Below are 1,886 nucleotides of genomic sequence, written 5' to 3'. Positions count from 1 at the left end.
GCCTGCTCCAGGCACTGCCTTGCCCTCCCATGTGAGCCTCGGGGACAAAACAGCGGAGAGCTGTGCCCGAGCGGCTGTCACCCGAGCCAGGACGAGGCGGTCAGGGGGAAGGATGCTACAGAAAGGCTTTGCCAGCAAAGTTCCTTCTGGGTTGTATCAAAACACAACGATCTCCAGTGTTGATGTTCAAAGGCACAAAGGGCAATCTCCTTTTAAGAAAACAGCAAAACTTCTAATTCAGTCCAAAAATCAAATGCTACTCAAATGAAATAATTCTTGGAACATGTCAGAATTTTCTGCTGTGAGCGAATATGTCTGCACTAATCACTTTATTAGAGTAACTTATTAATCCTCTTTTTGTATGGTTTTAGGCATTTTACTGAAATTAATTTATAAGACTAATGAACATGAAATGCAAACTTTCCCTGTGATCCTCAGTTATTATGCTAATACTAGACAAATGCTCCTTAAGTTATCCCAAAGAAATCTGACAGAGATTCAGACCACCATCAAAAAGAAATCCTTGTGCTACTGCTTTTCCACAGCTACTGCCACAGAAGACATTGTCCCGAGGTACCCAAGCGCTCAATTACGCATGGATCTCTTTTGTCATTTAATCACAGAATAGTTTGGGTTGGAAGGGACCTTAAAGACCATCTAGTTCCAACCCCCCTGCCATGGGCAGGGACACCTTCCACTAGACCAGGTTGCTCAAAGCCTCATCCAGCCTGGCCTTGAACACTTCCAGGGATGGGGCATCCACAGCTCCTCTGGGCAACCTGTTCCAGTGCCTCACCACCCTCTCTTGTCAGGGCCCAGGGCGATGGTGACACTGCTCCCACGCCTGACCTACCTCATGAAGTGATATGGGCAACTTCTGACTGTCTCAGTAACTGACCTCTGTCCCACCACCCCAGCATCTCCTCCTGGAAGTCTAAGAAAAACAGATAACCTTCATGTGCTCTTCTTCCCTGTTCCCAGTGCCACTATCCAAAACAAGCCAGATTCCCCCCATCTCTAATCGCCCACCCACAGCTTCTCTTAACCCACTCCTGGATTCATCCCTTTCCTTCCCAGCCGGCACAGGTCTGCTGTTTGCTCCCCTTGCCCAGGGCTCTGTGCTGGCCCTCCAAGCCCTACACAAACCTGGGTTTGGGACTGGTGCCACGCTAAAGGAGGTGAAAGCCTCCACCCCTTGCTTTGCTCGCTTCTCTCCAGCGTTTTTCATGGGGTGCTGCTCCCCCCCAGACAGCGGGACCGGCCTTTGAGGCAAATGAGGTGGGGGCGCCTGAGGAGAGGAGGCTGGCCATCATGCCCCCAGGGACTACCTCCTGCAAAGACCCATCTGAACATCTAGCTTGGTGGCGAGCACCCAGCCCGAGTGCCTGGCATCTTCCTGCCGAACGCTTTCTCTGCAGCACGTCTTGGCGTTGTGGGTAACACAGTGCTTACTGGGGGGGACGTGGGGGGTCGCGTGGTAGCAGGCATGACAGGCAGGCTGCACAGGGCCAGGCAGGGCGCAGCCAGCAGCGCGGCCTCTCTGGGGAAACACGCGTCCAGGCTCCCGGGGGGCCGCACTGCATCCCGTATCTCTGTGCCCTCCCGGGACAGCCAAGTAACGGCGAGTTTGGGTGAGACAGTGGAGATGTGGGCTGCAACACGGGCATGACCAAGCGACTCGCCCGAGGTCGGGGGGACTGCGGAGTGCCGGGAGCCGGCCTGCTGTCTCCGAGGACAGAGGGCCACGAGGTCAGAAGCACCCAAGGGGCTGCCCTCCAAGCCGGACGCCGAAGCGGAGTCGTGCTGCGGCCAACCCCAGAGCTTGATGCGGAGGCCGAAGTCCTCCGAGCAGATTCCCGGTGGCCTCGGCATCCCACCCGCTGCAT

General features: G+C 55.1%; 1 protein-coding gene across 1 annotated transcript in view; it reads right to left on the bottom strand.

Annotated features, from left to right (window-relative positions):
• Positions 1–1,872, bottom strand: part of LGI2 (leucine-rich repeat LGI family, member 2) — a 15,418-nt gene extending 13,546 nt beyond the window's left edge. The window contains exons 1-2 of the mRNA XM_010158945.1: positions 1,453–1,872; positions 741–775 (exon numbers count right to left, since the gene is read on the bottom strand). Coding sequence (XP_010157247.1) covers positions 741–775; positions 1,453–1,872 — 455 coding nt within the window. The remainder of the gene's footprint in view (positions 1–740; positions 776–1,452) is intronic.
• Positions 1,873–1,886: the final 14 nt, after the last annotated feature.

The sequence above is a fragment of the Eurypyga helias genome, unplaced genomic scaffold (assembly GCF_000690775.1).
Source record: "Eurypyga helias isolate BGI_N326 unplaced genomic scaffold, ASM69077v1 scaffold22189, whole genome shotgun sequence".
Taxonomy (NCBI): domain Eukaryota; kingdom Metazoa; phylum Chordata; class Aves; order Eurypygiformes; family Eurypygidae; genus Eurypyga; species Eurypyga helias.
This window is presented reverse-complemented; position numbering and strand designations above follow the sequence as displayed.